At 40.4% G+C, this 12,972-nt stretch overlaps 1 protein-coding gene and 1 long non-coding RNA gene across 2 annotated transcripts; both read left to right on the top strand.

Annotated features, from left to right (window-relative positions):
* LOC118485019 lies at positions 1-2,592 on the top strand. Its single transcript, XM_035981228.1, has one exon. It carries the CDS (start codon positions 1-3, stop codon positions 2,590-2,592), a length of 2,592 nt encoding a protein of 863 aa, XP_035837121.1.
* Positions 2,593-3,151: 559 nt separating this feature from the next.
* On the top strand, positions 3,152-4,775 carry LOC118484826. Its single transcript, XR_004874601.1, has 2 exons — positions 3,152-3,584; positions 4,591-4,775. It is a non-coding gene; the product is annotated as an uncharacterized LOC118484826 (long non-coding RNA).
* The last annotated feature ends 8,197 nt before the right edge of the window (positions 4,776-12,972 follow it).

Genomic DNA, 12,972 nt, shown 5'->3' on the forward strand with positions numbered 1-12,972 from the left:
ATGGCCAACGCTAGGCAGACCGTTCACCAACAAGCCACCCAAGGCTTCACTGGTCTAGCGTCACCCATTACTGTTCCACCTATAGTTAGCGAGAACTCATGGCAGATTCCATCTTATGCCATGCAAGCCATCACCAATAGCATCCAGTTCCACGGTCGCGAGGACAAGGACGCACCGGCCCACATAAACCGGTTCTCCCGTATCCTAGCCACCTTTAGCCTTCACGGTGCACCCAATGATGCCACCTACTTACAGTTTTTCCCGTTTTCACTAGCTGGCCGTGCGGCTACTTGGTTGGACTCTCAACCAACCGGCACCTTTACCACTTGGGCGGGGCTTCGTCAAGCCTTTTTGAACAAGTATTTCCCGCCCGCTAAAGCCTCACGTCTTAGGGACCAAATCCACTCCTTCCACATGGAGCCTGACGAGCCTTACTACCTTGCTTGGGAGCGTTTCCAAAACCTTTGTGCTCGTTGCTCCCAGCATGGTCTTTCTGATTGGGCTTTGTGTGAGAAATTTTATAACGGTCTCACTCAAGAGACTCGTGATAGGTTCGACACTAATGCGGGGGGGCATATGATGGGTATTCTTATAGTTGCTGAGTGTCTAGAGCGTTTTGAGGCATTTGCTCAGTCTCAATCTCAATCGCGAGCCGATCAGCGGTATCAAAGTGGTAATTCTAATACCAATACTAGTGCACTCGCCCGAGGGGTGAACCATGTCACCATGGATCCTAGTTTAGCCACTGTATTGGAAAACATGTCTAGGGAACTTAAGGAAATTAAGGCTAAGATAGACAAATGTGAGTATTGTCGAGGGGGTCACGACACGAGTGTGTGTCCACTGCTAGTAGGTGAGGAGCAAGTCGATTTTGTAGGAGGGGGTCAATGTAGAGGTCAACCTAGTGGTTTTGGTAATAATAACTTTGGTTCGGGTTGGCGTAATAACAATAATAATTTTGCTGCTAACAACAATTTTCGCTCAAACGGACCCCCTGGTTTTCAAATAGCTCAAAATCCAAATAGGGGTCTAGGTTCACTCTTTGGTGGGGGTTCAAATGGGCAAGTTAATGATGGGGGGTCAAATATCCAAGGTCAAACAGGTCAAGGTCCAAGTTTTGATTTAGGGGGTAGCATAGAAAGAATGGAGGCTATGATGAGCCAGCTAGTTGTTAGAGATCAAACCACCCAAAAGAAACTTAGCGAACATGACCTTATGCTTAAGAATCACCAAGCTGCTTTCCAAGACCTTCAAAGGGTTGTAGGTGATATGTCTAGGAAGTTAGAGGAGAGATTACCCGGTCAGTTTGCGGGTAACACCCAACCGAACCCAAAGGCTCATGTAAAGGCCATTACCACCTGTAGTGGCAAAATCGTAGGGAACCCGAGCGTAGAAGAGAGAGTAATCGATGAGGATGGAGACATTGTAGACGAAGAGATAGAGATGGAGGCTCCCGGCAAAGTGCAATCGAGGCTGCGCCCAGCAAGTACCGCACAGTCCGGTGAGTCTCAAGGTGAGAAGAGAGTAGAGAAACCTCCCGTGGATGTTAGGCCTTCGCCTTTAGTGAACCATGCGTATGTCCCGTTCCCTTCACGTCTTAAGAATAAAAAATACTCGAGGGAATATGGGCAGTTCTTAGACATCTTCAAACAATTGAATATTAATCTTCCTTTTATCGAGGCACTCCAGTCCATGCCTAAATATGCGAAATTTTTAAAGGACCTTCTTAGGAATAAGGAGAAGTTAGGGGAGTTGTCGAATGTCCCATTGCATGGAGGATGTTCGGCCGTTGTCTCAAATCAGCTTCCTGAAAAGCTTACCGATCCCGGTGTTTTCACAATTCCTTGTCTATTCGGTAGTAACACTAATACTAGAGCTTTAGCCGACCTAGGTGCTAGCATCAATTTGATGCCATTTTCTCTCTACGAAAAGCTAGACTTAGGCGAGCTTTCAACCACCCGAATGACATTATCCTTAGCTGATAGATCCGTGAAACACCCTAGGGGCATAGTCGAGAATTTGCTTGTTAAGGTGGACAAGTTCGTTTTCCCGGCTGACTTCGTCATTCTCGACATGGAAGCCGATGAAAACGTACCGCTAATCTTAGGACGTCCGTCCTTGAACACCGCTAAAGCTCTCATAGATGTCTTTTTAGGCACCATCACACTTAGAGCGGGCGAGGAATCGGTAATTTTTAAGGTTATGAATTCGAGAGGGCCTAGTGATAGAGTGGAGGCGGTATCGTTAGTAGGGGAGTGCGAGAAGGATGAGAGAGATGAAGAGAAGGTGGTGAATGGTCCGAGTCTAGAAAAAGTAATAGAACTCAAGTGTGGGGACCCACCGGATAGGAGAGTAGAGGAATTAGAGGAGAGAATCGTGCGTTTAGAATCTAAGATAGAGACACTGAGCAAGGCTCAGTGTGGGGATGGATGTCGATATGAAGAGTATAGATTCAAACCGCCAAGTGAGGAGTTGAGAGGTTGTGAGAGAGATAAGAGTGTTTGGGTTGAGTTGAGCGATGATAGGTATAATGGTGCTACAGCCCGTGAGTGTGTGTTTGGAGGTGAACTGCATCTTTTTGATCCTCCATAAGTATGTGAAAAGTTGAAAGCCCAAGTGTATATTTTGTACCGTTTGTATCTTCATTTATTTTTCGTAATTTTTTTAGTCACTAACGGTCGTTTTTCATAGTTTTTCGGGTCCTTGTTTTTGTTTTGAGTCGTTTGCAGGAGGGCATTACCGAGGATTTGCAGGAAATTGCGAGGAGAATAAGGATCCAAGTAAGTTTTAAGTCTTAGAAAAAAATTCGGTTGTTTTTTTTTGATGGTTTGGGTAAAATCAAAATTTTGTCTAAGGCATGAAAAGGAGATTTGGGGTAAAAAACTTAAAAAAAAAAATCGAAACTTAATCTCGGTTTGGCGGCCGCCACCAACTTCACCTAATTTTTGGCGGGCCGCCAGAACACCTCTCTGCAGCCCACACTTAATTCCTCCGGAAATTTGGATCGTGGTGGCGCCCCACCACTCCACAATTGACTTTCTGGCGGACCACCAAATTCCACATCTGTAGCTAACAAATTTTAAAACCCCAAAAGTAACCTTTTCAACTAATCCTTTCCTCTCCACCGTCAGTTCTCCTTTTTCATCTTGATACCCCTCCTGTTCCCCCTTTATCAAATCGTTATATTGTAACAAGTTCAACAAAGAAGTTCCACCCACCTCCCCTCCACCATTCAACCTCTCACATCACCACCCCCAACCGCCGATCACCCTAACCCCGGCCCCTTTATCACTCATCGCGACCACCGCTCACCGTCCAACCGCCGTCACCCCTCCTTCTTCCCTCACTTCACCCCGTTAAACCAACCGCCGGTACCCCTTCTCCCTTCTACACCAACCGCCGCCACCCACCATCTCCCGCACCCTACCGCCGACCACCCTCTACCTCATCACTGATACCCACAGCCGACAGCCGATTTCTTCCAGCAATTCACCATCTTTCATTAATAAATCGGGACGTCACTTGGGAATCGACTTACAACCGGAAATTTTTTCTTACTCTCTCTTGTTTCTCACAAATTCAAGGTATGTCTCCTGTGACTTTTGTATTTTAAGTCGTATATTTTAGTTTTTATTTTGTTAGTGATAATCTAGGGTTAGGTTTTGGTTAAATATGGAGTCTTGAAAGATTTAGAGGATGTATGAGGTTGCGGATGGTTCGTTTTGGTTTCTTTCAGCAGGATATAGGTTGCGGGTTGTCCGGTTTGGGGCTTAAATGCAGTATTCATCATGTCTTGGGTATAACGTTAGCCAACATTGAGTGTGGGGATTCGGTTGGATGAATTTTTGACATAAAAATCAGATTTAGTCACTGTTTTGACCCGTTTCGCTAATGCAAAATACAAAGTTTTCAACTTTATGTCGGTTACCACTCTATGTTGGTTTAGAAATTGGTTTGGTTTCGGGATATTGATGGTTGTCGGGTTGGTTATGAAGTTTGAATTGCTGAATTTAGTGTTGGGTTTGGAATACATTGACGTCTAAAGCGCCAAATTTGCGTTATTGAACAAACTTTTTGCGAAGAATCAAACCTCCTTTAATTAGGCGGCGCTTTTCGACGCTAAACTTTGTTTAAACTACTACATGGCTATGTCGATGTCGTTTTGGTAGGCATTTGGGATTACTCGAAGGCAAGTAAAGTGCCGGGAGGAGGTAAGGTTGTACGTCTTGTATTTTGCGTCTAGTTTAGGTCGAGTTGAGTTTTGCATCTTTAGGGTTCTTTGTGTCGTTTTTAAGTGTGTTTCGAGTCTTGTTAGTGTCGTGTCGTGTCGATATGCTCACTTGATATTCAAGCCGTTTCGCTCGTACTCAATCTCCATTCGGGCGGAGTCGGTTTGTAATTGTGTTGCATAAATTCACTTGTTTTCGAACAAAGGCCGCGAACGAAATGCTATACGGCCGTTGTTTGAATGTACAGTATTATATAAAAATAAAAAATCAAAAAAATAAAAAAAAATCAAAAATAACAAAAATAGTTTGTGTTTACTGACTGTTCACCTGTTTTTGCGCGTTTTTGAACTAATTTTTACAGGATGCCAGGTGAAGGTTCCTCGTCAGGCAATAAACGCAGGCGATGTGCTTCCACGAGATCTCAGGGGGCTGCTTAGGAGCAGCCGACGAATTTACCACTGAGAGTGGTCAGTTATCGTGGAGCAGGGTTTGAGATGAGGAGTAGATGGTGTGGGTTGAGGATGATGCAGCAGTGACTGAGCATATTTTTTTTGTTATATTTTTCTTTTATGCTGTTTTCATCATATCTCGGTCTGTACTAATATTTTAAACAAGTTGGGGGTTGGTTGATACAATTGTGGATGGTTGTTGATCGTGATATTATATATTACCGTTTGCTAGTGTTTGGTGTTTGCGTGATTAGGTTGGTATTAGTAGCCGCTTTCGTTCGCGTGTCCGAGGTTAGGAGTTGTTCGCTGAGCGCTTTTCGAATGGGTGGGCTTATGTGGAAACGACTGGCACTTTGACAGTCTCACATACTCAGCTAAGTCGTTTCCCTTTTTGTTGTTGTATTTTTCATTTTTTATTTATTTCGTTTGTAGTTTTTATTTTTAGGTAGTTGTTGAGTCGTGTTTTCGTTCTTGCATTAGGGACAATGCAATCTCTAAGTGTGGGGATGGGATACATGTAAATAATCGAGTCTTAATTATTAAAAATACAAAAAAATAAAAAATTCAAAAATCAAAAAAAAAATTAAAAAACCAGAAAATGTCCTTTGAAATAAAAGAAGTTTGCATTTTTAAACGGAAAATGATAGAAAAGATAAATGTTTGCTCGGGGTCAAATAATAATAATATGAGATTATAATAAATCGAGTTTGCGTCTAGTTAGGGATATGTGGATAGGTCCGGGTTTGGTTTTAAGTCCCTTTGAGCTAATATACCTTAATTTTCGGTCTGCCTGTGGGTTTTCGCCTGGGAAATATGGGAAACTAAAACTGCCGATAATAGTATAAGGGGCACCGTTATAAGTTAAAACCGTTAGAGTTTGTGATCATGAAAAAAAATATAGAATAAAAAGTGGGCTAGAAACTAAATGAAAGTAATGCATTCCTATGTAGTCTGAGCTGGGGATAGCGACTCTACAGCAAGATTACCGCTAGGGTGTGTGAAATCGACTCTGCAAAAAAAAAAAAAGAGAAAAAAGTACCGAAACCTAAGTAATCTGTGGTTAGGGATAGCGACTCTACAGCCGGATTGCCTCTTGGTTAGGGAAAGCATTGTCTACGCTCACTTAGAAAAAAAAAGAGAGAAAAAAAATAATAATAAAAAAAATATGATTGTAAACTCTTCTGATTTTGATATAAGACGGTTGGGAATTGGTCCAGTGATCGTTCCTTTAGTCCTATAAGCTTGAGGTGGGAGTAGGTGGACTGTAAATTCTAGCGTGAGACCCTAGGTAGACTGACCGCACTTAAATTAAATTCACATGATAAGGGCTTGGGATTGGATTCGGGTTTAAGGGGACAAGTATATTCGCAATCGCAGCTAACGCAAGCCTTGGTTTTAATTAAATATACCTATGCTTTTGACCCGTGTGATTATTTATCTCTGATTCCGTTGCATAATTCTTTTTCGAGGACGAAAAAAGAGTAAGTGTGGGGATGTTTGATGGATTGCAAAATACATCATTTATTCGTGTAAAGTTTGTATAGTTTTCGTTATATTTAGTTTTGTTTTTCGTTAGAATATGTATACTATTGATCAAATCGTGTTTCGCAGGTCTTGATGCTCAAATATGCGAGAAACCGAGTAAAACGAGTTAAAATATTGAAGTGTCAAGTCTTGAAGCATGTTGGAAAGGTCGAGGAGTTGAAAGAGAGTTTAAAAGCTGAAAAATCACTTTCTGGCACCCCATCACCCACTGAGCAAGTTTCTGGCACCTGGCGAGAGTCTGAAGTTAGTAAATGAGCTGAAAAACAAGGTGGCACCCCACCACCTAGTCCCTGATTTTCTGGCGCCCAGCCAGAACGTTCTGATTGGCAATTATTACGAAAATTAAAAGGGTTTGTTATGGAAAGTCATATATAAACATCCTTAACTTAAGAATAAACCCTAATTCGACTTTGGGGAGTTCTTGGGCAATCATTGAGCATTCTTGGAGCTTTTTTGGAGATCTTGAAGCCTAGGAATCATCGGCACGAGTTCGGAGAAGAAGGCTTGAAGATCTAATCGGGTTTTCTAGTTCTTTATTCTTAACTTTTCTTACGAAACTTGTTATGATGAATTCCGGTTTAGATTTCTTTGGATTGTTTTCACGTTTTAACATGCTTGGCTAAACTTATAAGCCACTTAGACTTGATGAATGGATTGATGTAAAGTTTTTACCGGTTTTATTAATTGCATGATTTTTATGGACTAATTGTGATTTGTAAAAGGTTTGGTTTAATGGTTTGATGTGTATGCATGCTTTGATTTGGTTTATTGTTATTATTTGCTTCATATGATTCTTAGTGACGGTCTATATCATAACATAGAGTCATATTAGGGTTTAGGATTTCAGTGAGTGTCTATATCACGTTAGAAAACCTTAACTCTTTAGGGTGGAATTGGCCAATAACCCCTAGAAGTATTTGATAATAATTTGCTAAGTCTTAGTGTTCTACTAGTCCTAATACCTGGGAAGTGAGGGGCTATTGGTAGGTCTTACCCGGCGAATTGCTTTAGATAGTCCTTGGGTAAGGTCATGTCTTGGTTTACCTGTCGGTCTTATTAATCTATCAAGTCAAACCGATTACTTCAAACTACCCTAGACCTAGGATTGGAAAAGAATAGGTCAACATTAGGGTACTTACACAATAATTAGACAACTGGGAAGGCGTCTAATAACCGGTAGGATTAACGGCCTAGGTAGCTCCACAGGTTTCTCCTTGAGAAGGGTCGAGGGGCCTCGATGGTTCTTAATAGGTTTAGTACTTTAAGATCCCGGTTCCATAACTCGTGCATTTAACTTAATCGGTAATCTCTTAAAACAATCCAGGATTCTTGTCTAGGTGGTCTTGTTCTCATATAAGAAAAGTCCTCAGTCTTTATTCGTCTTTAGTCTAGTTCTAGTTTAATTTAGTAGTTTAATATAGGTTTCCTTAGTTTTCGTAACCCCCCCCCCCAAACAATTAAAACAAGTTAAGTCGTGTCTGTCAGCGTCTGTTAGAGTCTAATTTGCGTGATACATAGAGTCCTGTGGTTCGATATCCGGACTTTCTAGGTTATACTACATTGATCGGTACACTTGCCGATTGTGTGGTTTTAGGTCGAGTCTAGAATTAAAGCTTTTTAGTGTCTAGCTTAGAGAGTCTAATTTAGTTAATTTTTATAGTCTGTTTAGCAACATCAGTGGTCAGTATCGCACGACCCGTTCGATTAGTTAGACTATTTACAAACAATGTACAATGTAATTATGAAGCTTGCTATTTTTATTTATTTGTTTGGTTTTTAAAATAATCGGAATGAACCGACAGATTGATGTTATCGAAAACAATGATTTATTAACTAAACTTGTAAACAAAACTAGTTAATTGAAAACAGGAATTAAGAATACGGATCACACCCGGTTTCGGTAATTGTAAGTCCTAGGGTTCCTACATGTTTTAATTCAACTCAACTGCATACGATTAGCGGATTTAGTGTACCGTGACTTAGGTGCCAATAACTATCAACGTCCCGAAGAACGGACAAGAATGCACTTTGTAATCAACACAAGTAAATCCTAACCACGACAACGCATAACTACACATAACTATTTCGCAAAGTCATAACTTTTAACATCGTTCGACAATTTACGAATACAAAACAAATGTAAACTATTGTTAATGGTTTCAAACATCAATACAAGTTGTCACAAAGTCGAATCAAAGAACAAATGCATAAACCCTAGAAAATACAACTACCTACACCGGGTTGAAACTGAAGAGACTAGCCGCTCATGGTCGGGTGTACTCGATCACAAGCTTGAGATAGCGATGAAGACATGATCGAATCCGGTGTTGTGCGGATGATTAGTGATGATGTATGATGTATTTTGAGAGCCAAAGTTTGTATATTGTGGCTGCCCCCAAAAATTCCTCATGAAACAGTCCCCACCATTCGATGATGATGATGTCGCCCCCAATCGTGATGTATGGATGCCCCCTAATTCCCCAAAATTGCGAACCAACCAAAGTGGAGTCCCCCTCCTCTTCTGCCGTTTTTCGTTTTTATCCTCGTTGCAGGCCACCCCCTCATAGCCCAATAATAATCACATTCCACCCAATATTTGTTGATAGTTATGGCCCAATACTTCTTATTCACTTTAATGAAATTTAGCCCATCATTCTTCTTTCCAATAATCACGTGCAAGCCACCATAGAATAAATTAATTTGTCCATTGTTTCAATATATGCAACTTGCATCATCATGTTCTGCATTGAACTAACAAACATTAATTAAAAATCAATTAATTCTTATGAAGAATGATATTCTGTAACAATGCCACACTTGTTTCTTTTAAATATTATAAGTTCAACAATTTAACTCATTTTCTTTTATAACCTATAATATATAAAAACCGTTTATATTAATATAATTTGTATAAAAATTAGCACATTTCTAATATAATTAATATCAATAAAGGTGTATCTAGAATGCGCCAATCACATCCCCACACTTATCTTTTGCTTGCCCTCAAGCAAATATGTTTTTCACTTTCACATGGGTCGAACGAGAAACACACGTCCCATTCCCAAGACTAAGGTTAAGGTCTAAAGTCATACCCGGTTCAAACTTTTACACTTTACTAAATATCTAACGGTAAAGTGAATGATCACATATAAAATGGTTATCCAAGATTAACCCGCTCTTGAAACCAATAAATCATGCACATCCCTCACAATTTTCTCTACACTCGGTTTATAATTTGGTTAATTTTTTTATGATGTATTAGCACTTTTTGAAATAATCACTCAAACCGATTAGAACACGTACCCGTATAGGCTTGCAACTCAATCATTCTCCACCACCGAACACAAATACTAAGCACAAGTCAAAAGGTCTTTGTAAGGGTTGTAACGGGGCTAGGCTAAGGGTAGGAAGTAGGATATTTAAAGTGGCTAAGGTGATGAAAATTCAATTTTTATTACAAACCACTAAACTAAACAAAACTAAATATAAACATCAACTATGAGGCAACAACTTTCGCCTTTTATTCAACAACTACTAACTTCATATTTTTGTATTCTTCTCAACAATTTTCCTCTTCTTTTTTTTTCGCAACATTTTCTGATTGATTTTTTTTTTTTTTGCATACACAACTATACAAACAAATAATCCTACAATCGAATTTTCATCACACGGGTTTAAAAGAAAAGGTTTAACGGTTATGGGCTAAACGAGTTGGTCAAACGAAAGGATTAGGCTCAAAGTGGGCGACTAGGGGATTTATTTGGGTAAGGATAGATAAATGGTTTTAAGAGAAAATGTTTACCTAATGCCTTAATCATTCTCGTGCTTGTATTCGGTCTATAGTCTCAAACGTATCAAAAGTTGCAAGTTCTACAATATATGACTAATGGTCCACTCAAACAAAGAAACATAGGTATGTAATCTATGATATAAAAGTGGCTCAAAACCTCACATATCTAAAAGGGTATGGTATGTGACATGCATAAAATACTAGTTTCTTAGGCGGATTATTCCCAAACAACCACCCGCTAAATACTCGTCATGCTATTAACTTGAACTTGACCATGACAAAAGACCAAATGGGTTGTGACATCCCTCGTTGACTTAGTTAATTGTGCTTTTAAGATCGCTTTTGAAACAAGAAATTTTGAAATTTTTTTTGAAATTTTCCCCCATCCCCACACTTGAGGTAAACATTGTCCTCAATGTCTAGTGTTTAAATGAACGGGTCAAAAACGAAAATTTTTACTACTCCCCCATCCCCACACTTGAAGTACATATTGTCCTCAATGTGTAAGAACTAGAGTATTAAACGCACAAGGGATGTGACACGGCTAATTCCCCCAAAATTTCACCCCGGAAAAATAATATACAATTTACATTCCACTTATTTGCTAACTAAAAAAAATCAGAAGTAAAAAAGAAACGTATGCACCTGATTTCTGAGCTCATTCCTTGTGTGCTCCTCTTCTCTTCATGAAAGTAGTTGTCCCACGAACTCAATGTACCTACAAATCTTAACCCTTGTGTAGAAGCATGCTTCTCACAACCATTAAAGTTTGTTAGTTACCTAGTTCTACCACTTTTATGAAATTATTACCAAGTCATACCTTAATTCACTTTGATTTATGTGGAAAAATAATTTACAATAACAACAAACCTAACTCATTTTCGTAGGAATCACGGTTGCATTTAGCTTATACAACAAGCCCTTTTAAACCACCCGATAGCTCGGGAGGACGAGTAGGTCTCGTGAGGGTTATATAGGGAACACACCCACAACGTTCATTTAACTAAGAAAATAAAATAAACGAATACTAGTACAAACTCTACAGTAATCATACCTGATTTACCTCTCATGGTGGTCGAAGTGCACATTTGCCTACCGAGTTTCCAACATACGCTCGGTAGTTGGCATGCCGAATCCACTCTCTTTTTCTTCTATTCGACATGCATAATGTACAACTTTGGGGTCGCTTCTTACCAAACCGGCCAATGTCTTGCAATACTACCTTTCGAATCCTTATACCCGAACTCTCATCCCCAACTTTGTTGGTTAAAGTGATAAGTATGGGAGAAGGATAGGCATGAACGTGGGCTTCTTTCGGTTCTGACCCGTCTTGCGGTGTTATGTCTTCCGCTCGGTTCAAACACTCAACTTCTTGCTCAGGAAGATCTATAACCTCTTCCACCACATCACCTTCCACCATTGTACCACTAGCCAACACCTCTCGGTCTCGTCTAAGTTGAGCCAATTCTTCGGCGAGTTGACCCACTTTCTTTGCCAAGGCTTCATGAGCTTTATCTCTTACTTCAAACTGTTTCTTCATTTCGGTTTTAATTTCTTGATTTGAATTCATGAGAGCTTGATGTGAGTTGGTAAGAGCACTCATAGCATTCATGATGGCATCGAGCTTGGAACTTATTGAGTCTTGAGGTTCCTCGTATTCCGGTTGAGGGTATTCATTGTAATAATCATCATACACCTCCCGGTAACTTGAGAAATGTGGCAATTCGGGTTCATAGTAGTACTCTTGATAATGTGGTGGTGGTGGATTATCGTATGGATAATATGAGGATGGACCATTGAAATCTTCATAATCCGCCCTCCTATATTCAAACAATCCGCTGAGGTAGTCTTCTCGTTCCTTGTTGGCTTGAACTTTTTCGTAGAAAACATAGCAATCCTCTAAATAGTGTTCTCCGCTTCCGTAACACTCACACGGATCATCATCTACCCAATTCATACTGAAAGATGGTACCTGCAAAACATGTACCTGCACAAACAAGCTCGACTACCCAAAGTAAAATCACGACTATACAAGAAAGAAAAACTAAACTAAAATCCAACAAGCAATGAAATACTAAGCGCACTAGCTCCCCGGCAACGGCGCTAGAGTCTAGTGAAGGTTGAGTTTATATTGATGTTTTGCTTGTTTGTGATTGTAGTTATGGCTGGTGGTAAAAGACAAAAGACTACAGGGTAAGCTTCATCCTCGGGTGTGGGTTCTTCTTTCGGTTTAATACCGAGGAAGTGGGAGCAGCTAAGCTCCGTAGAAGAGAATGATGCAAGATTGTATAGGCAGGATTGGGAGTGGGCAAAGTTTAGGGATAACAAAAGCGCCAAAGTCTGGGATGAAGAGAAAAACAAACCATTATCAGGCTATCAGGATAGGAAGTTGGAGGCTAAGTTATGGAAGTGGAAGATGGTAAACAATGTGAACACCTCAGTTCCGGTAAGGGTGGTATGTGAACGGGTTGTGAACGTGGAAGAGTTTCGACAAATTGGGATTGTGCAGATGTTCGAACGTCAAGGTTGGGAAAGAGTCCTTGACTGGTGTAAAGACAACACCTCCCGGGTGTATTTAGCGGAGGTATGTGAATGGTTATCCACTTTTAAGCTCATGAACAAAAATGAACCTCCATCGCAGTGGAGATTGGTGGGGAAGACTAGCCGAGGGAACATGACAATGTCCTTCGAAACAATGAATTGTATTGCGCGTTTTGACTCCTTGGGAGTTCAAGCATAAGATTACCCATCCATTGAGCGATTTTTGGATAATCACATGAACAGTGATGACCCCGACCAGATGATAGCGGTTGTCTTACCTTACAACGACGGAGGAGAAGCAAAGGGAACTCAAATGACAATTGAGGGAAAGATTCTCCAAGGGATTTCCATCGAGAATGTTTTGGTGAGGTTTGGCGATCGAGGAGGTGTTAGAGCGAGTGATTATAGGGTGGTACAT

This window comes from Helianthus annuus, chromosome 12 (assembly GCF_002127325.2).
Source record: "Helianthus annuus cultivar XRQ/B chromosome 12, HanXRQr2.0-SUNRISE, whole genome shotgun sequence".
Lineage (NCBI taxonomy): Eukaryota > Viridiplantae > Streptophyta > Magnoliopsida > Asterales > Asteraceae > Helianthus > Helianthus annuus.